The sequence below is a fragment of the Umbelopsis ramanniana genome (assembly GCF_025399195.1).
Source record: "Umbelopsis ramanniana AG unplaced genomic scaffold K450scaffold_18, whole genome shotgun sequence".
Lineage (NCBI taxonomy): Eukaryota > Fungi > Mucoromycota > Umbelopsidomycetes > Umbelopsidales > Umbelopsidaceae > Umbelopsis > Umbelopsis ramanniana.
Window position 1 is genome coordinate 160,783 of NW_026252104.1, and position 23,433 is coordinate 184,215.

General features: G+C 42.7%; 10 protein-coding genes across 10 annotated transcripts; 4 read left to right on the forward strand and 6 right to left on the reverse strand.

Moving 5' to 3' along the window:
* The first annotated feature begins 73 nt into the window (after window positions 1–73).
* K450DRAFT_235087 (uncharacterized protein) lies at window positions 74–3,859 on the forward strand. The gene has a single exon (XM_051588028.1). The coding sequence runs from the start codon at window positions 193–195 to the stop codon at window positions 3,715–3,717; it is 3,525 nt and encodes a 1,174-aa protein (XP_051445894.1). The 5' UTR covers window positions 74–192; the 3' UTR covers window positions 3,718–3,859.
* Window position 3,860: 1 nt separating this feature from the next.
* On the reverse strand, window positions 3,861–5,454 carry K450DRAFT_235091 (uncharacterized protein). Its single transcript, XM_051588029.1, has 4 exons — window positions 5,289–5,454; window positions 5,050–5,196; window positions 4,117–4,921; window positions 3,861–4,021 (listed from the first exon to the last, which is right to left on the reverse strand). Exons 1-4 carry the CDS (start codon window positions 5,426–5,428, stop codon window positions 3,986–3,988), a joined length of 1,128 nt encoding a protein of 375 aa, XP_051445895.1. The 5' UTR covers window positions 5,429–5,454; the 3' UTR covers window positions 3,861–3,985.
* A 396-nt stretch (window positions 5,455–5,850) lies between these two features.
* On the forward strand, window positions 5,851–8,143 carry K450DRAFT_235095 (uncharacterized protein). The gene is made up of 8 exons (XM_051588030.1): window positions 5,851–5,895; window positions 6,057–6,259; window positions 6,346–6,453; window positions 6,657–6,760; window positions 6,872–7,096; window positions 7,167–7,305; window positions 7,376–7,675; window positions 7,793–8,143. Exons 2-8 carry the CDS (start codon window positions 6,123–6,125, stop codon window positions 7,968–7,970), a joined length of 1,191 nt encoding a protein of 396 aa, XP_051445896.1. The 5' UTR covers window positions 5,851–5,895; window positions 6,057–6,122; the 3' UTR covers window positions 7,971–8,143.
* A 460-nt stretch (window positions 8,144–8,603) lies between these two features.
* K450DRAFT_172997 (uncharacterized protein) lies at window positions 8,604–9,662 on the reverse strand (the record flags this gene model as incomplete). Its single annotated transcript, XM_051584168.1, has 3 exons — window positions 8,604–9,121; window positions 9,192–9,477; window positions 9,540–9,662. The coding sequence occupies 3 exons, from the start codon at window positions 9,660–9,662 to the stop codon at window positions 8,604–8,606; spliced, it is 927 nt and encodes a 308-aa protein (XP_051445897.1).
* Window positions 9,663–12,489: 2,827 nt separating this feature from the next.
* On the reverse strand, window positions 12,490–13,990 carry K450DRAFT_235105 (uncharacterized protein). Its single transcript, XM_051588031.1, has 4 exons — window positions 13,877–13,990; window positions 13,532–13,810; window positions 12,862–13,421; window positions 12,490–12,744 (listed from the first exon to the last, which is right to left on the reverse strand). Exons 2-4 carry the CDS (start codon window positions 13,722–13,724, stop codon window positions 12,706–12,708), a joined length of 792 nt encoding a protein of 263 aa, XP_051445898.1. The 5' UTR covers window positions 13,725–13,810; window positions 13,877–13,990; the 3' UTR covers window positions 12,490–12,705.
* Window positions 13,641–14,533, reverse strand: K450DRAFT_235106 (uncharacterized protein). Its single transcript, XM_051588032.1, has 5 exons — window positions 14,378–14,533; window positions 14,274–14,310; window positions 14,143–14,187; window positions 13,877–14,079; window positions 13,641–13,810 (listed from the first exon to the last, which is right to left on the reverse strand). Exons 2-5 carry the CDS (start codon window positions 14,297–14,299, stop codon window positions 13,794–13,796), a joined length of 291 nt encoding a protein of 96 aa, XP_051445899.1. The 5' UTR covers window positions 14,300–14,310; window positions 14,378–14,533; the 3' UTR covers window positions 13,641–13,793.
* Window positions 13,914–15,352, reverse strand: K450DRAFT_235107 (uncharacterized protein). The gene is made up of 8 exons (XM_051588033.1): window positions 15,248–15,352; window positions 15,077–15,139; window positions 14,569–15,010; window positions 14,378–14,502; window positions 14,274–14,310; window positions 14,143–14,187; window positions 14,003–14,079; window positions 13,914–13,937 (listed from the first exon to the last, which is right to left on the reverse strand). The coding sequence occupies exons 1-5, from the start codon at window positions 15,341–15,343 to the stop codon at window positions 14,296–14,298; spliced, it is 741 nt and encodes a 246-aa protein (XP_051445900.1). The 5' UTR covers window positions 15,344–15,352; the 3' UTR covers window positions 13,914–13,937; window positions 14,003–14,079; window positions 14,143–14,187; window positions 14,274–14,295.
* A 495-nt stretch (window positions 15,353–15,847) lies between these two features.
* On the reverse strand, window positions 15,848–17,641 carry K450DRAFT_235110 (uncharacterized protein). Its single transcript, XM_051588034.1, has 8 exons — window positions 17,591–17,641; window positions 17,260–17,516; window positions 17,065–17,181; window positions 16,719–16,999; window positions 16,316–16,624; window positions 16,099–16,249; window positions 15,958–16,005; window positions 15,848–15,890 (listed from the first exon to the last, which is right to left on the reverse strand). Exons 2-7 carry the CDS (start codon window positions 17,429–17,431, stop codon window positions 15,995–15,997), a joined length of 1,041 nt encoding a protein of 346 aa, XP_051445901.1. The 5' UTR covers window positions 17,432–17,516; window positions 17,591–17,641; the 3' UTR covers window positions 15,848–15,890; window positions 15,958–15,994.
* A 175-nt stretch (window positions 17,642–17,816) lies between these two features.
* On the forward strand, window positions 17,817–19,924 carry K450DRAFT_235117 (uncharacterized protein). The gene is made up of 7 exons (XM_051588035.1): window positions 17,817–17,941; window positions 18,046–18,187; window positions 18,256–18,422; window positions 18,505–18,641; window positions 18,721–19,018; window positions 19,087–19,488; window positions 19,571–19,924. Exons 1-7 carry the CDS (start codon window positions 17,846–17,848, stop codon window positions 19,796–19,798), a joined length of 1,470 nt encoding a protein of 489 aa, XP_051445902.1. The 5' UTR covers window positions 17,817–17,845; the 3' UTR covers window positions 19,799–19,924.
* Window positions 19,925–20,739: 815 nt separating this feature from the next.
* K450DRAFT_235123 (uncharacterized protein) lies at window positions 20,740–23,432 on the forward strand. The gene is made up of 9 exons (XM_051588036.1): window positions 20,740–20,845; window positions 20,927–21,005; window positions 21,138–21,302; window positions 21,462–21,852; window positions 21,934–22,120; window positions 22,199–22,382; window positions 22,474–22,592; window positions 22,672–22,902; window positions 22,971–23,432. Exons 1-9 carry the CDS (start codon window positions 20,810–20,812, stop codon window positions 23,172–23,174), a joined length of 1,596 nt encoding a protein of 531 aa, XP_051445903.1. The 5' UTR covers window positions 20,740–20,809; the 3' UTR covers window positions 23,175–23,432.
* Window position 23,433: the final 1 nt, after the last annotated feature.

Sequence of the window (23,433 nt, forward strand, 5' to 3'; positions counted from 1 at the left end):
GCTTCCATAAGAATGTGTATCACAGTCTGTAAGCTACCGTAAGCAAGCCGATATAATAATAGGACAGTGCAGGTTGCAGACACATTTTTTGCTTTGGCAGTTGGCGGCTATTGCATATTATTGGCTGAGCTGATTTACTGTGACTTGCTGCCAGCTCACAAATGCAGCCCTGGTAGGCCTTTTGCATGAGCCATGTCAAATAACCTTACGACAAATGTCGAGGAAGAGCAACGACGGCTTATTGAAAGGCTAAGGCCAAGCCTTGAGTCTCTCAACCGGATTCAAGATCGTATCAATTTAGCCAACAGCAAGCATGTCGCAACATTACTCGATTCTGTCGTACAAGTCCTGAACACCACACCAGATCCCGTCGAGACTGTGACAACCTACCATATCACGAGTATAATCCAAACTTTGGTGAACTTGTATCGTCTTCGTGAACAAGGCGAGCCGCTACCGACACAGGTTGCTGAGCTTTGGTTGACAATTGTTCACATACTCTTGTCGCGTACTGCTTGGAGAGAGACTATGGGCCAACAAGAGTTGCAACAATATATTGTTTACTTCACCTTGAACATCAATCCATCGCCCTTCAACGCCGATAACCAAATCAAATCCTCGGAAGAGCTCAAGCACATCGCAATTAATTGTATCTCGACCATACTTCCAGCCAAATATCAGGAGGGTCGCAAGCTTGATGAAACTTACGAGGTGGTCTTTGGTGATCGAGAACATTTCTGGAAAAATATCATGGCTTTGCGAGACGAGAGTTTTTGGCTACCACTTAATCACACTCTCAACGTTTTGAGGAATCTTGCTGTACAAGAGCAGAAGCTACAGCTTCGCCTGGATGCAATTCAAACTCTATCACAATTGACACTGGATAATCTGATGAACATTGATCTACTCGCTTCAATCATGGCCGGTCTCACGTCTGGTTTGGCGAAAATTATCTTGCAAAATGGTGAAAAGGAGCATCATCAAGTCGTAGTATCGTCCCTCCAATTCCTCGGTGACTTCATTTGTGCTGTTATGAACGACGAAGAAAATTTCATGTTCATTCCACAAGTAACAGGGCTCAAGGAGTTGTGGGAACTCAACAAGAATCAATCTGATAAAGAGAGTAAAGATGATCAACCTGACGTTAAGCAGGACATACCCTCTGCTACCAAAGGAGGGAATCCGTCGAGGAAAGTTGAAAGGACGAAAGGATGGTTCGCGTATACCAAAACACGCTTAAGGGATTTGATATCCAATGTTCTAAAACTGCGACAGCACCCAGATTGGCGAGCAAGGATTGCGTTCGTCAACTTTGCTTATGACATTTGTGCAAAATGTGCAATGTCCATGGAAGACTCAGTACCGATGCTAATTGAAACTATGGTGTTATATGTGGATGATGAATACCCTCCGGTATCCCAAATCACCAAGCAGCATCTTCAAGCTCTTTCTATCTCCAAGGAATTTGCAGATATTTTGTTACCCATGGTCAAGGAGAAGTTGTATCAGTGGATGACGGCACTTCCTCGATATATTTTGTCTGGAAACGATAAGGAGCAGAGAAGCGCAATATCAATGGTTATTGGATTTACGACCTTACTGGGACCCGAACTTCAGACGTCACTCGACTTGAATTTTCCCAAAATCATTGATAGTTGGCTCAGTATGATGGAATATGACCACAACGACCTCCGTATGGTTGAAGATAGAGGAGACGCCGTCCGGTATCAGGAGCTACAAGAATCAAATTTAGATCAACCATCAAATACAAAATCACAATTTCCAGTATACCCCCAAATTCACTTTAAGCATATCAATTCGGATAGTGCAACCAACCAACTTGCGCTCATGTTTCAGCACCTTGGAAAATATGGAGATATTCGAACATTGACTGATATGTTTATGACCAAATTCTTTGAAGGTACTAATCCCAAGTGGCAGCCTCAGTGTGCATACACAATCATACACTTGTTGATTGGAAATGCAGAATCACCATCCGATAATCAAGACGGGCTGTCCAGGGTGGTGAAATCCGTGTTGAACCAGTTTATTGAACTTGACCTTACCCAAATTGAGGCAATGCAAAATGGAACCAACAACGCTTTGACTACTTTTAAACCACAACGACATACCCCAATGTCCAATGTCTACTCTACGGCCACAGTCATCACTATTTGCAACTGCCTGCATGCCATCGGAATAACAATACGTCTCATGTCAAAGAAAGCAGTAACTTCCGAACTCATCACTCTTTTATATCCTCTCTTGTCGTATTATGGATCGACTAATCTACATGTACATACGTTTGCCAAAATCACTCTGGAGACATTATGTCAACGATGTGAATACGACAATGTGAAAAGCTTGATTATCGACAACATTGATTATGTTATCAATGAAATCTCTCTTCGATTGCCCTCCCTGCTCAGCAATCTTTCCCTCCCCCATGTCCTTCAAGCACTGATCAAGCTTGGTGATATGAATGCTGTGAAATATCTTGATGACTCCATTGACGAAATCTTCGAAGCTTTGGATCGATATCATATGAACCAAATTATTTGCAAGGATTTGTGCGCTGTGTTGATCGAAATTGTTCTCGCAGTCGAACATGATCATTTACTCCATCACCCGCAGCAAGAAAAGGCTATGGACGTGGACGTAGTCGCAAACACAAGTTCGACTTCGAGCGAAGTAGCAGAGTTCATCCGTACTCAGAAGAAACAGCAATCACTCGCGGCAGAGGCTGGAGATGATAAGGAACATACTAGCATGGAAGAGATTGGAAATTACTTCTTAGAGCAGCAAAGGATGAAAGAAGAGGCCGTGGATGCGGAAAGTAGTGATATGCAAGATGAGTCCAATCCGGTGACCGAGAATGATCTTCAGGATCTCGAAGACATGGCGCGTGCAGATGCAGAACAACGTGAGCGCGAAAAACGAGATCAGGCTCCACTGCCTAGTTATGAGCAAAAACGAATACTGGACATTCTTCGAAAAACGCACCATTTCCTCACCTCACCACAACCACAACTACGTTCCCAAATTTTGCTTCTCATGACGGCGGCCATACCTATTTTAGCTGATAATACCAAAGAATTGTATCCAATTGTGCACACCATTTGGCCCGCCATTGTACGCCGACTGGATGATACAGAGCATTATGTGGTGATGAATGCGACTTCCTTACTACAAACTATCGCGGAATTCTGTTCTGATTTTTTGACTCAGCGAGTGGTGGCGGACGTTTGGCCCCGATTCCAACGGGTATTGGATCAAGTAGCAAAGCTACAGCGAAGCAACAAGCAGGTCTATGCTTCGGTGTCAAACAATAATGCATATTCAGTGTATTCTAAAGAACATAAGCTGGTATACTCTATACTGAGCACTCTGAAAGAGATCGTAGAATATGTACCTCTCAAGCATCAAACTCTGCAAGAAACTGTCGCCAGTGCTCGATGGTATCTCGCTGAACCGGATTGGCATCCCCAAATTCAAGACGCTGCTGTCAGTTTGTACAAAGCTTTGTATCAAAAATATCCCGATATCACTTGGCTTTCGTGTCTTAGTTTGTTGGGTCGTCAGCAATTGATAGATATCAGCCAAGACGCTCTGCTCAAGCAAAATGTGGCTTCGGTCAAGATTCCGGACTGGTTTGAACAGGGCGCTAGCCGTGACTTTGCTAAGAATGTCAGCCGCGTATTATACGGGCAAGGATGAATGGAGTATTGTATGATTACTTTGAGCCGGTCGTATAGACGTCGGGTGTGCGTAATTTTGAAGCGTACGCAATATCATCCATAGATTATCGATTTTGCAACAGCAAAATAGATCATGTAATTAGATCATTTAATACACATTTCATAATCGCTTCCCCAAAGGTACACATGCACATGTAGACTAGTTTATTTGCTCATATAATGTCTATTGAGTATGAATGCGTAGAGGTATGTACAGTCGGCATGAGATGAGAATGCGATTAGTATGCTTAGATATCGTGAACAATGGTTTCTGGATGGGCACCCTGCAAAGATTAGAAGAAAAAAAAAAGGGAGGTTAGATCATCATAGTACACAGAAAGCAGCAAAACTGATCTCAGGCAAATATTTGATTACTCACCTCATAGCAAATATTGTAAACGGTAGTGAACAACGGGAACTCATCCACCATTTTGCGAGCAAGCAGAAATTCGTGAACTTCCTGAGCGGTCAGGGTACCTTGAAGTTTCTGGCCGTTCAATAGTTCGCGCTCTAATACTTCTATAGGCTTTCCACTTGTGACATAGGCTTCAGCGACTTTGCGGTTGCGGCCGCCAGAGCATGTGGTGATCAAATCAGCAACACCGCATGATTCAAAGAAAGTCTCAGATTCGACAGTTGAAAAGAAAGTCTTTCCGAATTTACGCATCTCCATCAAGCCGCGTCTAATGATAGCAGCTTTGGTATTGCTTCCGTATTTGAGGCCATCGGTGAACCCAGCAGCAACGGCGACGATGTTCTTCAATGCGCCACAAAGCTCGACACCAACATGATCACGAATGACGTTAACGCGGAAGTAAGGGGTATGGAAGAGTTTGAAGAAAAGGTCGCCATTTTCGGGTGAAGTGGAACCGATGGTAGTTTCGCAGAATTTCTCGTTAGCCACTTCGTCTGCAATATTCGCTCCCGATAAAGCTGCCATTTCAATATCCAGCATACGAGAAATTTCTTGTGAGAATAGTGTAATGCCTTCTGGTGAGATGTCGAGACCTTTGATAAGGGAGATACCCCGAGCATTAGGCGAAATGCTCCCCTTTATCTTTTCGCACACCCCACGAACAAACTGATGAGGAAGAACAAAAACAAGCACTGTAGCACCACTGCAAGCGTCGACAATGTCTGGAATAGCTTTGATATTGTCCCCAAATTTGATTCCAGGCAGGTATCTGTGATAGAAAATTTATAGTAGATAAAATATGTTAGCAAAGTGTGGGTACTGGTGGAGTCAACCTGAGCGACGTAAACCACGCTGCTCGGAGGGGTACCCCAAAGATTGGACACCATAAATACTTACTTTACATTTTCATGCTCACGGTTGATGATAGCTGTGAGCTTTTCGCCTTTGTAGGTCTCCTCAAACACCCACTGATTGACCTGAGGTTCGAACAGATCGGGAAAGTTTAATACATTCTGGCCAATGATCTTGCCTACAGCGGATCCCCTAAATGACCGGCGGGTACAAACAATGTTAGAGCGTGGAAAACTACCAACGAAGATGGAAGAAATAAAAACTAGCGTCAAACCATTACATACCAGTTACCGGAGCCTATGATACAAACTCGTTCTTTGTTCATAATATAAGAGGTTGAAAAAGTTCTTGAAAGGAGGGATGGTCGAGATTTCAAAGAACGTGTTGCCACAGGTACGATACCCCAGGCTTTATATGCGAGCATTTGGGATCAACCAAAGATTCCGTATACGGAACTTGGCGGCTTGAAATTTCGCTTTTTCCTTTTTTCTAAATTTTGCAGCTATATTTATTCCATTTCGTCAGAGATGACTACTCCTTTGACTCAACTCAAGTGAGTGATTCTCTCATCACTGGATGTCTATCCACTTCATATCTGCCTGCCTTTAATCGCAAAGCATGTCCAAGTTAGCTCGTTTGATCGGTCCAAACGGGGAAACACATGCAAAAGGCAAATTTTTGGTGTCAGCATTTTCACGAGATTTGTTGTAAGAGACTTTTTATTTCAGCCAGCACTCACTTTACTTCATCTTAGTCGGTCAATATGTATTAGGATGTCCAGTTTATCAAATAGGACTGAAAAGGGTTATTTTCGACTTGGTTTTGCCGCCTCCACAGTAACCACCAGTACTGTTTTGCTTTACCATTTCAAAGCAGTATGAACGATCAAAGGTATCCACTTTGCTATGATATGATTGAGAAATAGACCTAGATGGGTCGTGATGCGGTAACTACGTAGGCACGAGTGATGGCAAGTGAGGTGGGGTTGGTAATGAACCTGACACAGATTTTATGACTGACATCAGTTGTGCGAATTGCCTTTTTTGCGCAAGCCCTCAACAAATTTTTGAAAGTTTCCCTTTGCTAGCACAGTACGTGTTTCTTTTGCCTCGGGAGCAATGCCTTACATTTCACCAAAATATAGATCGAACTTGAGCAAATACAAGTACAGTGGTACGGACAAGAGTTTACTGTCGCGTTATGTACTCAATCCATTCTGGAACCGTCTTGTCAAGGTGTTCCCATTATGGGTGGCGTAAGTATCTACCTCATGGCCATGTTCATGGCACTATACCGTGCATGAAATCAACTAATACCTATGTTCTTGGGTTAATATTCTAGTCCTAATTTGATCACGATGTCTGGACTATTGTGTGTGATGCTCAACTTGGCTACTCTTCTGTACTATTCGCCTGATTTGGGTACATGTCCTAACTGGTGCTATTACTCGTAAGTGCATCGATGATTCCTTTATTGCGATGGGAGGGGATCAGTTATATGGATGGCCATGGTGTTCTTTGAGTGATACTGGCGCGTTGCATGGGTACAAAGGTCAAATTGACGAAGCCCGTCGCTTGTCCAAATTCACCCCAACCACCCCAAACATCTTTTTTCTCTTGGGTTCCAGCGTACTCAATAATTATGCATTGCAGTTTCGCTGTCGGTCTGTTTGTCTATCAATCTCTTGATGCCATCGATGGAAAGCAAGCTAGACGCACGGGTACATCTGGTCCTTTGGGCGAACTGTTTGATCACGGTAAGGTCCCTCGATCATGCTTTGATTATTTTACCAATGGCTGTGGATCAAGTACACAGTCCTTCTTGACATATGCCTTTCATGATCCTGACTTTTGTTTACCCCCACCAGGTTGCGATGCTTTAAACACAACTATCGAATTTCTTTTGGTTACCTCGTCTCTTCATTATGGACAAAGCTGGCTGACCGTTTTGTCATTGGCTTCCAGCTTGGGAGCTTTTTACCTATCAACCTGGGAAGAGTACCATACTGGCACTTTGTACTTGAGTTACTTTAGCGGACCAGTTGAGGGCATCATCATGCTTGTCTTTATTCATACGATTAGTGGTATCTTTGGTAAGCTGATCTCTTGTGGGTGTGTTCATGAACGCTGTGGGCTTTATCTAATGAAACATACAACTCATAGGACCTGAATTTTGGCTTTTGAAATTCGGTGACTTGTATAGCAAATTATACGACATTGTGCCTCTAGCTGCCAACCTTCGTCTCAATGAAGGTTTTGCTGCCTTTGCCGGTGTAGGTCTCATATTCAACATTCTCGCTGGGTAAGTGCAATCAGCCATAGTGACCATACATATGGAACATTGGATTTAATGTGGCGATGCTATCCCATAGATTCCATAATGTCTATCTGGCTGCAAGAAGCAAGGGAAAGCCTGTTCTTCCTGCTCTACTTGGATTTGCTCCTTTCGTTGCGGCATGTGGTATTGCTTACCTTTGGCTCCAAGCTTCTCCTTCCATTGTGACCGAGCACTTTTTACCTTTTGCTCTGTACATTGGTGCTTCATTTGGATACCAAGTTGGTCTCATCATCACTGCTCATCTTACTAAGGCTCCATTCCCTTACTTTAACCTCATGTTGATTCCTCTTGCTATCGGATGCATCAATGCTAATCTGCCTGCTATTGCTGGAATGTGAGTTAACACCCTGTTTACTTCAATTGGATATGAGCGAGTGGATATGTGTTCGAGGCATGGGATCAACCGTAAACCCTAATCAGTAACTAACGTTCCGTTTGGCGCTTTTTTTAGTGAACCTTTCTTTCAAGGCAAGAAGGAATTGCCCTATTTATGGTCATGCTTCGCGTTCTCTATTCTAGTGTACGCTCATTTCGCTATTTCTGTCATCAACGAACTCTGTGACTTCTTTGATATCTGGTGCTTGACCATTAAGCATAAGAAGAAGGGTGACCAGACCAAGAAGGATTAGACGAGCTTCTTTTCGGTGTTTCTTTCCCCACCATGTTATTATACGCCAGTCATTTCCATGTTACATAATGAAACAAAGATTATAATTGTTTTTTTCTTCAAGTGCTTGTTATTTATTATCATTGGTTTTTGCATATAGGTAAGCTACCAAATTCTATGTACAAAAGACCATCCCAAATCGAAAACAACTATTTGCAGGGAATGTCGTGAAGGAAAAAATGGGTCTGCGGCGCGGGAGAAGAGCACGAAGGGAATTTTTTGGCGTTTTTAAGATACTGTACACAAAAGGAACCATGGGGTTTGTTGCTTGAGTTTTTTGTTCCAACTCTGTTTTTCTTTGCCCTTGATGTTCCCTACTAATTGTATGTCATTGGTGGGAAGCGGAGAGCGGAGGGGGGGGGGAGTAGGTCGTAGTCGGAGAGAGATGATCATGGATCGGCGCCAGAACAGTCCTCTTCATCTTGTCAAAGGTGATTTCGATTGGTTGGATAGTGTAAGCGAAAAATGTAAATGGGAAATTTTTGTCTGAGAAAAAAAAAAATGATAGGCCGAGTTAAAGCCTACAGGTATCTAGTGATGCTTGAGATCACGAAATGTGGGTTTGTATGCGCGTTGGGAAAAGTGATGTGAGTGATTACAGGCTCATGAGTTGTCGTTGCTGGTTGTCCTTTTTCCAAAGAAACCACTTGAAGTACTCGTAAACGCTCCAGCTAATAGCGGCACTTGGCATGTGAGTGAGCACACGAGGCTTAAATCCTCTAAAGAAGCCTCGGTAGCCATGACGTTCATGAATGATAGCGGCAGCATCCCAGAGACCAGCTGCGTTTCGGATGCGTGGATCAACGGACTGACCTCGAGTTTGAAGTAAAGTTTTGACCACGTCAAGTGGACATGTAATGGATGAAGCAATCGCTCCGGCAAGTCCACCAGCAACCATATGAGTTTTGGGATCGTATACACCGGATGGGTTGAACGCGCTTCGGAAATATTCATAGGTGGCAAATTGGATGGACTGGAAAGGTATAGACATGACCAGGGTTGTGGGTAATGAGATGTAGAATGCCGTAACACCTTCGGTTGCATACACCCGGCGAGCACATTCACCAACAGTGCGATAGGATGTTTCACGCAGCTGCATACGCTGTTTGATAACTGAAAAAATGCGATAAGGGAGTCAGTTCATCTACACGCCGCAAAAATGGTGGAAACGAGCTTTTCTTACCATCAAAAGGATTCATCATCACATCGTGTGCCAAGGTAGCACACGCACCAGCGGCAGCAGGCGCCAAAAAGTGGTGGCGACCATCGTTGGCACTGAACGCTTCCTTGCACACTTCATAAGTAGCAAAATGAAGAGCATGAGCTGGTCCTGCTCCCATAACTACCGAGTTTACACCTCGCCAAAGTGAGCCTTTGTTGGCTGCCAAGTGTGCTGCTGAACGTGACGCTACTTGTGCAACTGCACCATTGGCCATCACTACGGCTGGTCGAAGAACCTGCTTTCTTGTCTATAACTACTATCAGCAAAATGCGCTGCGTTGCCCAACATCCGTTCCAATAAGATTTTTACCTTGATACTGTCAACGGGATACATGAGGCAGTGCTCCGCAATACCTGCCAAGGCGCCTGCCGTTGCGTTTTGTGCCATAGTGGAGCTTTGACCAAGAGATTCGTAATCGTATTCTTCCTCCATGTTGTGAAAGTTGGGAACTCAAAGAAAGTAGAGTGAAGTAGGCAAGGAACAAGAGAGAGAAAAAAAGTATGAAAAAACTTTTTTTTGTAAGAGAGGAACCGGTGTTTCCGTTGTTGGACAGATGGGCATGGGGATAATAATTCCATCTGATTATCCCGACTTTTTGAACCTCCGGATGTTTTTATAGTACAGTTATACTACCATCTGATAAAGATCCAACCCATGCACATTCTCTCTCAGAATCAAAATATTATAGTCCTCCCGTTTATCCTTTGGCTTAATAACATGCATGTGCTCTTACTTTGCTGTTGTGACCCAATTTCACTGTAACGCAAAGAAACTCCATTCACAAGATGAACCTCTGTTTACCATGAACGATGCTGTCAAACTGGTTTTTTTCGAGTAGTCAAGAGCGCGGGGTTACGGATCCTCAAAATCTTTGCGTTATCCCTTTTTGCTCCTTGCCCGACCGCCCCCACTCAGCCATTTACCGATGATTCAGCAGTCTGAGAAATTTTTATTGGATAGCCCTTCAGTCATAACTTTAAAACCCAAAGCGTCGCAGTAATTTAAAGCCTTGGCCTTGAGTTTACCCAATTGCACGGATGTTTAAATATCCCATACCGCTCTGTGACCTTGCTCCACGTCGGTACTTGGGAATTTATGGTCTTCACATGTACTAATTGTACATCCAAGTGGAAGTCGTGACGGCCCCGGGCTTCGCTGGTAGGGTGGTAGATGGATGGTTGCCATACCAGCCGTCAATTCCGGTTGACTATTTCTCCCACCTTTCAGCTGCTTGATGATGAGATATGACGCAAGACTCCCTGTGTTCCATAATTAGATTAAAAATTACATGTTTCAAAATTGCCGTTGACCAATAATATGAACTACCAACGTACAATCAAGCGTATACAAAATCGGGGTTAGGCCTCCTAGAACCTTGACAATGAGAAGCACCCCACATATGAGGTTGGATAAGATTGCGCCAATGCTATCGGCTTGCTAAATTAAATAATTTGGATGGCTTGCTAGCCCTTCTATTGGCTGTTACTGTATATGGTAAAAAACGTGACATACCAGTAAATGACTCCATCCTTGAGCAGGGCCTTTTGCAGACTACTTCCTAAGATTTGGTAGTGTCTGTAGATCACTCGCAGAAAGCATAGAGATAGGAAGAGATTAGAAGAGAAGTCCAATGCGGCTTTAAACGCAACAATCCAAGTTGCTACAGCCGAAAAAGTAAAACATGAGTCGCTGCTAAATTGCTTCAGTAGTAGTAGACAATGCTTTCAATGATACTTGCGATAGAAGGTTGTGCATACACCAGCTGTAAAATATGTGGAAGATCGACCAACTGTGCAGTTGAGGACGATGAAAATGAGAATTCCGAATAATGGCACAGACCCGGCTATGAGCAGCCTTCGGGATCGATCATAACAAATGTATGCTTTCCATAGTAAGACCGATTGGATAGCAATGTCACCTAGATTGACTGTGATGATTGAGAAATTCAAGCGCTTATTTTTTTTTAAAAAAAAAAAAAAGGAATAAAGCAAATTTAGTCTGATATCTTTCGGCCCTGTGATCGTATGTACATAGCATGACAAGTTTTCACTTACAAAGTCACAGCTCATAGGTACCAAGCTAGTCAGTAGCGTTACAAAGGCGCAGATACATCCTCCAAAGGCTTGAATAAACATTAGGATATAGATAGGTTTGAAAGAATGACGAAGGAGCAATCCAAGGTGTATAGTTTGCCATACGAAACAAGACATACAGACGGACACGAACATGATGGAGAAAGCTGCATCACTCTGTGATGAAGGCTGACTCTCGGCACTCTGGGTACAATTGTTGACGATAGAATCCGACATAGCTACTTTGAAAAGCAATTATGATGAATAAAGAATAGAAGGTGTGAATATTATGTTCGGTTTGCTTGGTTACCTTGTTTAAATGGGGGTTATTGTGAAAATAAAACCTAAAAGTGAACTATACCGTCCACCTCTTTATAAATAAAAAGGTGTGAACAACCTTTACCCACACCAAGCCAGCGTATGGTGCAGGATTGTTATTATAATAGATCAAAATGGGAATGGGAGACGGGGAACTAGGTGCTAACGATATGAATATGGCATGACCTTGGCCAAGGTATTTCATGATTGGCTGATTTTCTCAATAGAAAATTACCAGGTTTGATTTGTGTACACTACTTGGCTAGCAAGAAATGGTGCGACAACGCGGATGAATCAGCCCCTATCTACTTAATATATACAGATGCATTGTGCTTGTGAAAAGTCTGTGGAATAATGAAGAACTTTATGCATAGATAATGGATCTAAAGTGGCCGATCCTTGATTAACAAGTTTATGATAAGGTTACCTTGGACTATCGTATTGAGCGGAATAGGATAACAGCCGTCAGTTCATGTTATCTGTGGGAACTTACCATCCTTCTTTTTCTAGCCAGAAAGCGATAATATATCATCGCGAATGAGTCGAGGAACGGCGCTACGTTCTGGACAAGAAGACACACTTTTTTATGGTATGTGGAATCTCCACATCCGCTTGCTCTTTTTAGTACGTTCGCATTATCCGCATACATCATTTGGCTTTACTGTTGCTTGCTTACAAGCATGTTATAGCACGTCTGCATAGGTTGGTACAACAGTATAGGAAAGAAAAAAGTACAAACAGCCAATATGGCCTAGTATATGGAATGAAAGAAGCTTTCATGGGAATACTATGCATTGGAAAAATACCAATAGCAGAGATCAGTATCATTAGCATTATTATCTTAGAACCTCGGTTGTTCTTTTCAAAAGCGCATAAAAAGTGCGTACGCTGAAATGTTTTAAGGTGGCATTTTATTTGGACAAAAATGAAGTTGTTTAAATGTGAGATGGGTGACGCCTGAAACCAGAGGCGTGAGCTACGAAACTTCATTTTCTTTACTCAATTTCCTTATATAACTGCCTCACTGCTTGCTGTATGTGAGATGCGGTCGACGCAACTGCAAACAGCAGGTCATATCTGCTTTATCATCTTCGAGTCGATAAGCCACAAAGGATTCTAGCCGCCTGAGTTACAAATAAAAGATTTTGAATATTTTTTACGTGGAAAAGGGGTAAGTTGTTGGGTGGGATGACATCAACGCGAAAAAAAAAAAAATGTGTGTAAAGATCGATCAAACTAACCTCGAATACGAGACTTTGGCTGTCATGGCAGCCCGAATCCCCCTTGTTTCGACCCCTGTTGTGCTTGTACTTATCGCCACATCCTGCCCCCTCGGCGCTATAGTATGGGGCAGTATTTGTGGAAAGTCTACTGAAGGATGCCAACGTCTCAGCAGCTGTCGCATCCCGTTTGGACCTTTTTCGTTTAGCCATGTTCAGTACTTCATAGTGGCACCCCGAGGTAGACACGTTAACTGGTGGTGATGAATTGCGTTTCCTTTTGGAAGACTTTACGTCCGATTGATCAACAAATACATTATATCCACTATACTGGTGCCCGGTTGTCATCATGGTAGGCCGATAATTGAATGTCGGCATCAAAGATGATGGGGGAGGAAGAATAAGAGTTGATCTACCAAGGAACTGCGGCTCAGATGGAGACGGGTATTGAGGGGAATGGTATGAAATGGATCCTTCTGTCTTGTATGGTCGGTTCCATTCATTTTCGCCGTGTTCCATGGATACTGCTTGGCGCGGACGGTCTATGCCGCTGTTATAATATTCCATTGAAGGTAAAGAGTCTTTGGAGGGTATATTCAAATTTGGCGAATGTGTTGAAGGACGAAACGATAGAGCTTCGGTTGGCATGTATGATAGTAAAATGCTATGATGTATTGAGGGCTCTAATTACTTAAATGGTATTTACGAATAGGTTTGCCTGGTTTTTGGTGAAAATGAATACAGTGTAGAGGAAGAAAAGGGAGAAAACGAAAACGAGTTTGAAAGAGAAAGAAGAAAAAGCAGTGAACTGGGGATTTTGAGTAAAGCGATGCGGAAAAAAAAGGAAAGGGGGGGAAGCGAGGAGGAGAAGGAAGAGGAATCATCCGAACACATGCATTTTGACTTTGATATCATTGAATTAACGGCGCAACTTGTCTCAATATGGTAATTGCTTAACGGCGAAACATTTCTATAGCAACGCAACACTTGGTTACTTTTTGTCGCTGTAGTGATCTGTCATTTAGCAAGAGCTTACCTCTTATCCTACCACCCACTACATTTCTAGCTCGATTTGCCTCTATCTCGCGAGTGATTGTCTTTGAGCGACGAAGAGCATTAGCCTTGCCGTCCTTTATTTTACTTTTAGCCACGGACTCCAAACCTGGTAATGCTGGCATATTTTTCTTTCGTTCCTCCGCGAGTTTTGCGTTTGACCAAGATTGACACTTTGCTATGCATCTAGAAATATAAAAATGAGAACGATGTTCTGTAGCAAAATTATGGCTCGCGCTCTATATTTACCCAGTATAGTTTTCATGCGTCCAGGGGTTGCCACATCGATAGCAGCTTTAAAATGCAAATGATTAGATCCTAGAGGAAACCGGGAAAAATAACCAAACCGTCAAGAATTCACCAATATCGGCACTACTTACAATTCTGCTCTACAAACGCATGTCATATGATTGCAACCTTGTTATAATGAATGATGAATACGAATTTCGCACCCTTTTTTTATCTGATCAAATCCCCCACTTACATTTTTTTCGATGATACTTTTACACTTTGGGCAGCAGCTCCATAGCAGATTATCAGCTGTGTTCAGAAGTGCAAACAGGTCCTTCTGTTCGGCTGTCCATGCCATATTTTCTTTGCAAGCTATACCTAACCAGATAATATCAACAAATGTTTTCGCCACTTGAACAGACAAACAAACTTAAAATTTTTTACCTGGGTGCCACATGGTCTTACAATGGCTGCAAAAGGCGCGATTGCACACTGGACATTCTGCCATAGTATTGCAGCCTACTTCGATCATATCGTTTTCCAAAGGAACGGCACAGTCTGGGTGTGGACAGTATATCTTGTTGCTCATACCAGCTTCGGTGTGCTTATCCCACCACATTGTCATCGACTCAATATCAAGTACCTTTTCAGCCAAGTCGTCGGGAATAACATTATTGCAGTCATACTGAGGACATTTCACAGGAAACGTCATGACCGGCTCTTTCATCTTGACTTCTAAGTATTGTGCCAGACACGCAGAGCAAAATGCGTGTGGGCAAGATGGTACGAAATATCCAATTTCAGAACTTTCCTCGTCCTCTCGCACTCGTCTTTCTGGGTGCTCTAAACGTACGACATCCAAGCAAATATTGCACGTAACCGTCGTCTTATTCGGTACCAGTTAGATAAACATTCAGCACTGGTTCTCAAACAGCAGTAAAACGGTGCTTACATGCCAGTCGTTACTTTCATTGATGTCATGCATCCAAGTGAGCAAGATGATTTCCGATAAAGCCTTTGATGTTGTAAGTCGAGGTGTATTGTACAAGAAAAAGGGGCAGTTGACTTTGGTTAAATGTGGGCATTGAACGATAAAAAAATAAACCTGTTGAGCCAAGCTTACGGTGTTCAATTTATTATGCCGGTGCAGCGATATCATCCAGTCACTGTAATCCTTTTCACAATTGACTTTCCACATCTCCTTGAGTATATCAATCATGTAGGGTATTTCTTTTGGTTCTGGTCGTGGCAGCAAAGGTCCGCCTTTTCCAAGGGAAGTTGAACTACTGGCAGTCATGACGTCCATTTTGATATGACGTGATAGCAGGTGCCCAAGAAATTGTTTCGATTTGTTGTAATGCGAATAAGAGCAAGACGGAAAAGGATCGGATGAGGACAGTCGCTCCTTTATGTGGTCCAAGTTCGCAATATGGGGAACACTCTACAAATTCTCTGCGGCGGGCTGGTGTCACTTGATCGAAACTATTCTGAGCCTCATCCCCATTACACTGGAAATAGCGCTGAGTAGCCCAACTATATTTATTATTGAATGGTCTTTGTACTTATTACATAAATTGGCTGATCACTTCTTCAATTCTATTCCATATGAGCATCCGCTGCGAACCTTCTATCGAGAACAGTAATAGTCCCACCTCTGAGTCGTGTTTGCGCAGTAATAAGCGCACGTGCGCTATCTGGTAATATATGACTTGTCTTATGTACAAATGATTGGATTCAATAACGGCGTCAGCTAGAGACAGAAGCACCTATGCATGTTGGAAATGGTAAATTTATGTGTTCATATGCTATTGGAAATCCTTTTATACTACTGACCTTGACATCTTCCAAAGTAGCGTCCCATGCTGCACGCCTAGTAATTTCCTGGGCACGGACAATATCGTCTAGTGCGCGTTCAGTAAATTTATGCAGTCACATCAAAAGTAGCAAGGCTCTACTTGCAAAGCCAGAACTTACCAATTTCCAAGCAAATTATCAGAGCTATCATGGCATCAACCATTGACGAAGGCAGTTCGTGAGAGTCGCATTTTCGAGCCGCTGCTGCTGTCAAGGAGCGCTCCATCAATGCTTCTGCCGCTGAACCTTGAGCTCCTAAATTTAGATATAGCTGGACACTCGACATCAGCCATGCTGCGTACTGTGCAAACCGCCACACTATTACACAAAGACTTACTTTACTAAGGTTTTGATAGCCGATGAGTTCACCTTCATCATTTTTTGTGTGTTGGTGGATCACTATCGCCATGGCGCACATAGCCACAGCTATTTGTTGGGGTCTCGCATCTTTTGAAATTTCGCGCGGGTTCCTGGTTTTAGTCCCTGCCAGCGAAAATAGCATTTCACCTTCACTCAGAATAACCGGGAGCATCTGGTTTACATCTGATTTCGCTTTTATCGGTTTGCATAAAACCTTTTCAATATAAATTCGTATCAAGTCTTCCGCAGCATTCAATAATTTCGGAATTGATATGCTAGAGCAATTCTGAAGTAGTTTTAAGATATGGGGTTAGCTCCAAAGCCCGAAGCTGCATGAGGCTAATCTGCTGCCCACTACGATAAGGCATGCATGTACTCACAGTTGCAACATCATTCAGTTGCTGTTCATCAATTTTCCATTTCCCATGCAAAGCCTTCACAAACAGCTTTCGCGCAAGCTCCAAAGATTGGTCATCCCAATAGATTAAATATAATCGAGACAATGCCAATCTGCTAAGGTATAAGGTTCCAGATACTTGCGCAGATGTCAGGGTATCTGCATCAGGAGCTTTTGTCGGCTGGCTTTGTAGTGTCTCTAACAATTCAATAAGATCATTCAATACTTGTGCCGACTCTCTAGGTCTTTTGAGCTTGTAAAACTCTGTGAATTTGGTTAGATACATAAGCCCCTCCGTACAAAAAGAAGTTTTATGATGTCACCCCTACCTTGTGCTAATGTCCACAGAGCTCCCACCGCTCTGGACGGCTTGCTTGCTGCAATGCTCATCGCTTGCTTTAATTTCATGCTGACTTGAGCGACTGCCGGATTTGATTGTCCGCTTGCTTCTGCAGAACAAAGAAGTAAGTCTTATATGAACAAAACTGCTTGATTCGTTCATGAAGCGATTGTCTCCTACTTACTGGCCTTTTGGCTTGCACCGAGGTTTACAGTTGTACTTTTTGCCGACGCCTTCTCACTCTGAATATGTTTTGCACTTTTCAAATGTGCATTCCAGGTCGCTTCATTACTGAACTTTTTTTTGCATGCGGTACAATACAAGTTACGGGATGAATTGCTTTGTGTCCTTTCCATTACACTGTCTTGTGGAGAATTTGGCTTGACAGCAGCATGTAGTGGTCGAGGTGCAGCGCATCCCGGAAGAAGCTTGTGCTTGCGGCTGTCAAACGGCAAAAACACTAAAGCGTTATGAGAAAAAGACCAGAGGAAAGAAAAAAGTTGAGTCTGCTATACCATCGAGGACGTCGACATTGAGATTGTCGTCGTCTACAGGGAATATATTCATATACAGGATATTGGTTTCCTGTCACGAAGTTGCAGTTGTATTTTTTGAGCAATCAAAAAAAAAGGCAGTCCGCAAGTTGCTGGATTCCAACACCAACGAAATTCGCGTTACGTCACGCCTCGGCCTTCGTCATCCCAGCCAGCTTTAAAGCAGCTTCGATATTTCACGCTTTGACTCGGAATCCACCACCGTCTTTTAACAAAATGTCGAAGGAAGCAGAGAAATCAGAAAACGTTGTTGCTATGGAAATTGAAGAAAGCGAAGAAGCTAGAGAAGAGAGATTGAAGCAAGAATCCATCGCTATCGCTATTGCTGGTATGTGCCTGAAGCACCTTCTTGTATTGCAAGCGATCAGCAGCGAATCAAGTTCATTGACGAGACCTTTTAACCCACAGATATCAAGAATAACTTCAATTTTTTGGAACGAGCTGTAGAAACCATCGAGTCTAGATTTACGACGCGAGTTCTGAGAACCACAACCTCCATTCGAAAACGCTTAACACCTCATATCCTTGCTCAAGTCATAAATGACTACTTTGGCGAAGGTGAGCATCGATTTTTTCGTCGTGTAACTGCTAATACCATCGTTTCATACTTACGACTTGTGATAAAGATCCTCGTAAAGCCAATCTCTTGAGCTACCTTGGAGAACAACCTGATGTCTCAATGAAAGACACGAGTGCAGACGATACAAAGAAGGAGGCTCATCTACCGGAAATAGAAATATACCTCAATCTCTTGGTGATGATTTACCTGTTGGACAACTCAAAGTTTGAACAAGTATGTGGTGAAATTGGGAAATTGTGCAACCTGGGTAGGCTTGCGTTGTGGCTGACCAAAGGATTTGCTTTAACGACAACAGGGAACAGAGTTAGCAAACACATCAGTAGATCAGGTTGAAAAGTTAAACCGTAGAACGTTGGATCAGCTTACCGCCAAGGTTTATTTCTACTACGTGCGTTTCCACGAATTGACTGATAGACTTGCTGAGATTCGACCGTATGTATAGACGTGTAATTGATATACGACCAATTTTTTTTTTTTTTTTTGGTGTTGTAACTGACACTCCCGTTTGCAGAGTACTTTTGGCTGCGCAGCGAACGGCTACTTTGAGAAGAGATGACGATACACAGGCAACCTTACTCAACCTTCTACTCCGCAACTATTTCCACTACAACCTCTACGAGCAGGCCGATAAACTTGTCTCCAAGAGTACATTCCCCGAAAATGCCAGTAACAACCAAGCCGCACGTTACGCTTACTATCTTGGTCGTATTCGAGCGTTGCAATTAGATTATACTGAAGCACACACACAACTGCTACAAGCAATTCGTAAGGCACCACAGAACACTGCCACCGCAGGATTCCAGCAAACTGTACGTTGCCGTCGTGTTCAAGGAAGCGATAAGGGTTTTATCTAAATGTTTGCTTTTCTCCTTTCTAGGCATACAAGTTCTTTATCATTGTGCAGCTGTTGATGGGAGAAATCCCCGAGAGATCGATTTTCCGTCAACCTGTCCTTCGCAAAGCCTTGGTACCTTATCTTCATATAACGCAAGCTGTCAGAATTGGTGACTTGAATCAGTTCCAAGAAGGCCTGGCCAAGTATGGAGCCAACTTCAAGCGCGACAAGACATACACGTTAATTCTGCGATTGCGACATAATGTCATCAAGACTGGTATTCGTATGATCAGTTTGTCATACTCTAGGATATCACTGAGAGATATTTGCATCAAACTGCATTTGGATGGCGAAGAGGATGCTGAATTTATTGTCGCAAAATCTATAAAGGACGGTGTCATTGATGCTGTACTAGACCACGATGGTGGCTATATGCGAAGCAAGGTAAGTTTGGTTTGTTTAAACCGGTGTGAAGGAGCATCATTGCGTTGACGGAAGACACGCTGACTTTGGTTTCTCTACATAGGAATCTGCTGATGTTTATTCCACCAATGAGCCACAAAGCGCATTCAACCAACGTATCACCTTCTGTTTGAACCTCCACAACGAATCTATCAAGGCTATGCGTTTCCCTCTTAATGCTCATCGCAAAGAGCTTGACAATGTTCAAGAGGCTCTTGAGAGGGAGCGTGAGTTGGCACAGGAGATTGCCGAAGGTGATCTTGATGAAGATGATGATATGGGCGACTTCTAAACCTCATCCAATCATTGCGCTTTGGCTTGTCTTTGTGGTATATTGACGAAGGGGTTCCCTTTTAGCATACGGCATTTCGAAAGTAATAAACAAAAACTCTTTGTCCAGTGTGTATCTTGTTGTCAAGTGTGTATCTTTCGGTAGCTCCAGCTAATGCTGACAATATGTGACCATATGGCGACATTAAGGTCTAAGTTGGCCGTAATGCGCCAATATTTTGAATAGCCAATGGTGTATTTATGCCCATATAATTCACACCAAAAGAAGTTGTTACAGTGTGCTATACACTAAAAGGCACGGAAGATTATATGAGATGCTGATTTCTATTGATCTCAATAACAACCAAAGACTGATATCAACCTCTGCAATTGAGCAGGTCGAACCCTTCATCTAGCCAAGCTATGCCTTCAACCTTCAGCAATTCTTCTATTATAGCAACATCTAATTTTTTATTGTTGTCTAAAAGTTTTGATTTCGACTTCTGGTATTTACTGTACAAATTGTTCTTTCAGAAATCGCTGTGACGAGATATATGTAACTAGAGGGAATGAAGTACCCATTGAAGCAAATTATTTAGAGGCGGCTTGAGCACGTCTTTTCTTTTGTCTAGCCTGTAATGATGAGATTGGGAATGACAAAAGTTTAATTACGTCGTCCAGACAGTGAATATGCGGCTGTGCAGGTGATGGTGCTAACCTTAAGCTTGGCCTTCAACTTGGAGGTCTTATTGGCTTTAGTGGAGATTTCTCGAGACACCATCAACGACGCAGGTTGCGTGCTGATAGCCCTGGAAGCTAATGGTGAGATCTTGGACAAAATGGATGCCAGCATGTTTTGAATAAATGAAGGAACGGTTGGCGAAAAATTTGGTCTCCCAGAAACGCAACAACACACGAATTCTGGGCAAAAAAAGCCCGCCCCTGGTGGGGTGGAATAAAATGGTCACAGTGCGGTCACCTGGGAGAAGCATACTTTACCTCTTTACTTCTCTTTACCTCACACTGGTAAACCATGTCTTCCGATAGCGACTACGACGACGACGTAATGGTAGGAGTCATAAAGTCTTTGAACTAAGCATGTCAGATTTCCGAGTACGGTCAACTAATGTTGTTTCATGACAAATCTCAGAATGAATTCGACGACACCATGGACGAAGATAGCATAATGGATGATTCGGACGATTACGAAAACTCTCTAGATGACTCTGGTAAATGCCATTTTCTAATTTGATCACTTTTGTAGTTTATTTAAAAGGGAGAACAACCAGTGATCTGAAATGTGCATGACAATTGCTGACCAATTGCCGCTGTTACTGTCATTGCTGACTGCGCTTACATAGGTGACGAGCTAGAATACTATGAAGACGGAGAGGATCTTAATTTTGATGGAGTCATGGCTGAAAAACATCGGAAAAAGCTATATCAAGTTGATTATACCGTGCAATCTTCAAAGCATCTCATGGGCAGCCAAGACAAAGAAGTTGGTCAAGTGGCCAGTATTTTAGGTATGTATCTGGGTGCAGTTAGTAAAAACGATATCACTCCCCAAGACCACATTGTCAATAGCCCTTTGGGCTTTAATTGAATGTGGTAGGAAAATTTTGTAAAGCTGTTCAATGACTATTTAAAATTAACCTCCCACATTGTTACCCCCTCTACTCTAGGGATGCCAAAAGAGCATGCGGCAACACTTTTACGTCACTATAGATGGAACAAGGAAAAGTTAATCGAACGCTACATGGATAATCCGGAAAAAGTACTTCGCCTCGCTGGCGTCGTAACTGACAAAGTTCGTCGTATAATCCCCGCGCGAGAAATATCTACTCCTCAACACCCATTTTCGTGCGACATTTGTTGCGATGACGAAGAAGAGCTTGAAACCGTTGCTGTGTCTTGCAACCACCGGTTCTGCCGAACTTGCTATGAGCATTATCTTAGGCAAAAGATCAGAGAAGAAGGTGAAAGTCGAAAAATTGAATGTCCTCAAGATGGCTGTAAGATCGTCGTAGATGAGAAAACGGTCGAAGAAGTGGTCGATAAAAATACCCACCTCAGGTTGGTAGATGTTTTTTTTTTTCCTTTTATCATGTGTTCCGACCTTTCATCTGATTGTTGTTCAATATCATCTGTACTTAGATACCGTGAATTGCTCAACCGAACTTTTGTCGACGACAACGATCATCTTCGATGGTGCCCAGCGCCAAATTGTGAATTTGCTGTGGAATGTCACATACCATCAACATCCTTGACCACCATAGTACCGACAGTTGAATGTGAATGCAGCCATCAATTTTGTTTTGGGTGTGGTTTACCAGATCATCAGGTATGTTCTCTTTAAAGAAACGCATCCTTTATCAGCGTTGTTTCAAAGACTGTACTTATCATGTTGACATAATTTTAGCCTGCAATATGTCCGCTAGTTAAAAAATGGCAAAAGAAGTGCGAAGATGATTCTGAGACTGCAAACTGGATATCAGCGCATACCAAGGAATGCCCAAAATGCCATTCTACTATCGAGAAAAACGGTGGATGCAACCACATGACTTGTCGAAAGTGCAAATACGAATTCTGTTGGGTGTGCATGGGTAAGACTATCATGGCATAATTTTGAGTTTGATTTTGTGTTGAGTGAGAATATAAAAGAACCTTGTACTCACCCTTTCTTTTTTTTTCCAGGCCCCTGGTCTGAGCACGGAACCTCTTGGTACAACTGTAACCGATATGATGAGAAGTCCAGCCACGAAGCAAGAGACAGCCAAACACAGTCCAGAGCAAGTCTGGAGCGATACTTGCATGTAAGTGCATTGTCCTAGCTTTTTTCTCATCCCTTGCGTTTCATGTGGTTCGATCTGACCAACCAACCTTCCAATTCAGTACTATAATCGATTTGCCAATCATCAACAATCAGCCAAGCTTGATCAAGATTTGTACAGAAAAACGGAAAAGAAGATGGAAGAAATGCAACAGACCAGCGATCTGTCATGGATAGAAGTACAGTTTCTAAAGAAGGCCGTCGACACGCTGACTCAATGCCGAATGACTTTAAAATGGACATATGCGTTTGCCTTTTATTTGTCAAGGACAAACGAAACGGTCATATTTGAGGTAAGGCGATATGGAGCACATGAGATTGGTTGTAGCCGTTGAGTACTAAATTTCAATATCTTTCATAGGATAACCAAAAGGATCTCGAGATGGCTACAGAACATCTGTCTGAATTGTTAGAGAAGCCTTTGGAAAGAGAAAAGATTGCAGAATTGAGACAAAATGTGCTAGACAAGACAGTGTATGTCAAGCAGCGACGAGAGATTTTGTTAGAGGACACAGCCAAGGGCTTGCTTGAAGGAAGGTGGACTTTCTTTGTCGATCTCAAGTAGATCATACCTTACTTTCTTCTTCCTTTCTATATTTCAGTCTTCATTCTTCTGTTCAATTGAATTACTGTTTTTCTTTCCTTTTCGCTCGCTGATATTTGCAAACCTACCGTTTTTCTTCTTTGCAATTTCTCTTTTTCTTCTGATACCATTGAAAATCGCATAATAACAAACCTGTACACCCCCTTCTCTCCCAATAACCGAAAATCTTGCCTGTGACTTGTTTCTTCTGCTCATTGTTCAGTGCCTGAGTTTTTAACCG